This window comes from Liolophura sinensis, chromosome 11 (assembly GCF_032854445.1).
Source record: "Liolophura sinensis isolate JHLJ2023 chromosome 11, CUHK_Ljap_v2, whole genome shotgun sequence".
In the NCBI taxonomy this organism is placed as follows: domain Eukaryota; kingdom Metazoa; phylum Mollusca; class Polyplacophora; order Chitonida; family Chitonidae; genus Liolophura; species Liolophura sinensis.
The window spans coordinates 6388383-6391187 of NC_088305.1; the positions used below are offsets into that span (position 1 = coordinate 6388383).

Genomic DNA, 2805 nt, shown 5'->3' on the forward strand with positions numbered 1-2805 from the left:
GACGACAGTGTGATAGACGTACAGCATGAAGAGTAAAATCAGAGCAGCGAGGACAGTGTGATAGACGTACAGCATAGACAGCAAACCAGAGCAGCGACGACAGTGTGATAGACGTACAGCATAGAGAATAAAACCAGAGCATCGACGACAGTGTGACAGACGTACAGGATAGACAGCAAACCAGAGCAGCGACGACAGTGTGATAGACGTACAGCATGGAGAGTAAAATCAGAGCAGCGAGGACAGTGTGATAGACGTACAACATAGACAGCAAACCAGAGCAGCGACGACAGTGTGATAGACGTACAACATGGAGAGTAAAATCAGAGCAGCGAGGACAGTGCATGTGATAGTCGGCAAATGGTCACACGTAACCGGTGAATTATGGCCTGTTGTCAGCTTACCTCAGTTAAAGGTTTATTCTAACTCTTCATGTAAATGTTTACAGAGTAGCAAATTACACGCCCGTAGCGCCGTTACTTTAGCAGAATTAGATAAAAAAATTCATTAGATGCCACTGGTCTAGAATTACTCAAAATACTGTGTTGTCGTCACATTTAACACACAGTCACAATAAAACACTAGAAAGGGGCTCCTGCTGCTCGGCTGTGGCTTTCAGTCAGGAAGGTTATCAGGTGTTTTACTCCCCAGCTCTACGGTTTCCTCTTCACATAAATTAGTTAAACACTCTTGTGTACAGCGTTAGATACTCATCAAATAGATAAATAAATAAATAAATTCAGAGGTTGGTTAAGGTGCTTGCCATTCAAACACCAGGAATTACTAGGTACGTTTTCAAACCCGAACTTGGATCGCGAAAATGTAGATTTCTACTTCCTCATCCATCGAGTACTTTGTCGACAATAAGGGCGCGGAGGTGACGTTCGTTTTCCTCTAGTAATATGATGTCATATCAGTAGGTCACATGTTTGTCAGTAACTTGTCAAAGGTCGATGGTTTACCCCGCGGGGGACGCTTGTTTCCTTAGCTTTAAATAAAAAGAAAAAATTAACAATTGCCAAAAATCTACAACGATCAAGATTGCGCACAGCATGTAGGGCAGAGCGTATAGGGCACATCGTATATGGCACAGCGTGTATAGAGCACAGCGTAGAGCACGTACTGTACATCTGCTATTCGCGTTCTTGTTTTCCTTTTTCGACGATGCTGTTTTTCTCCTTATTGGTGATGCCTTTTTTCTTTTTGTAAACGATGCCATTTTTCTTCTTGATGGCGATGCTGTTTTTCTTATTGTTGGAGATGCTGTTTTTGTTCTTGTTGGAGATGCTGTTTTTGTATTTGATGTCGATGCTGTTTTTCTTGTTGTTGACGATGCTGTTTTTCTTGTTGTTGGCGATGCTGTTTTTCTTCTTGTTGGAGATGCTGTTTTTCTTCATGTTGGCGATGCTGTTTTTGTTCTGATGGAGATATTGTTTTTCTTTTTGTAAGCGATGCTGTTTTTCTTTTTGTAAGCGATGCCGTTTTTTCTTCTTGATGGCGATGCTGTTTTCTTCTTGTTGGTGATGCTGTTTTTCTTTTTTGTTTGCGATGCCGTTTTCTTCTTGATGGTGATGCTGTTTTTCTTCTTGTTGGAGATGCTGTTTTTCTTCATGTTGGGGATGCTGTTTTTCTTCTTGTTGGGGATGCTGTTTTTCTTCATGTTGGAGATGCTGTTTTTGTTCTTGTTGGAGATGCTGTTTTTCTTCTTGTTGGCTATGCTGTTTTTCTTCTTGTTGGAAATGCTGTTTTTCTTCTTGTTGGAGATGCTGTTTTTCTCCTTATTGGAGATGCTGTTTTTCTTTTTGTAAGCGATGCTATTTTTCTTTTTGTAAGCGATGCCGTTTTTCTTCTTGATGGCGATGCTGTTTTTCTTCTTGTTGGAAATGCTGTTTTTCTTCTTGTTGGAGATGCTGTTTTTCTTCTTGTTGGCCATGCTGTTTTTGTTCTTGATGGCGATGCTGTTGTTCTTGTTGTTGACGCTGCTGTTTTTCTTGTTGTTGACGATGCTGTTTTTCTTCTTGTTGGCCATGCTGTTTTTGTTCTTGATGGCGATGATGTTCTTCTTCGAGTTGGTCGGCTGCTTTAATTTGGATTTGTGAAATGCGCATAGCTTGCACCTTATAAACGCAGGGGCCTCCGTGGCTCAGTCGGATAGCGCGCTAGCGCAGCGTAATGACCCAGGAACCTCTCACCAATGCGGTCGCTGTGAGTTCAAGTCCAGCTCATGCTGGCTTCCTCTCCGGCCATAAGTTGGAAGGTCTTCCAGCAACCTGCGGATGGTCGTGGGTTTCCCCCCGGCTCTGCCCGGTTTCCACCCACCATAATGCTGGCCGCCGTCGTGTAAGTGAAATATTCTTGAGTACGGCGTAAAACACCAATCAAATAAATAAAAATAAATTTTAAACGCACATCGTTGATTTTTTCTTGGTTCATGCATATGCTGCATTTTTCAATACCCGTTCACATCACACACTATGTCGTTTCTATATCATCTCCAAATAAAGTCTTAACATAATACACGAATTATGTCTTGCTAACCACACCACACATTTTGCACCACGTTAAGATCTGCTCCTTCGCTGAAATGGGATACGGCTGTCAGAGACCGATAAATATAACAGAAACTGGGTTCAGAGTGCCAGGTTTGATGTAAATAAAATTTTGTCAAATCTGAAAGGCGTGCAGTAAACTTGCCATCAGCTGGTGCCATCTACTTTCTGCATGGGACAGCCTTCAAGGTTCGACGCTTCGAAAGGGCCATATGGCTTGCAGATCGAGCAAACCCTAACATTATGACAGAAGAAT

At 42.2% G+C, this 2805-nt stretch overlaps 1 protein-coding gene across 1 annotated transcript; it reads right to left on the reverse strand.

Annotated features, from left to right (window-relative positions):
* Positions 1-1393: 1393 nt before the first annotated feature.
* LOC135477797 (uncharacterized protein PF3D7_1409500-like) lies at positions 1394-2029 on the reverse strand. Its single transcript, XM_064758001.1, has one exon. The coding sequence runs from the start codon at positions 2027-2029 to the stop codon at positions 1394-1396; it is 636 nt and encodes a 211-aa protein (XP_064614071.1).
* Between the last annotated feature and the right edge of the window lie 776 nt (positions 2030-2805).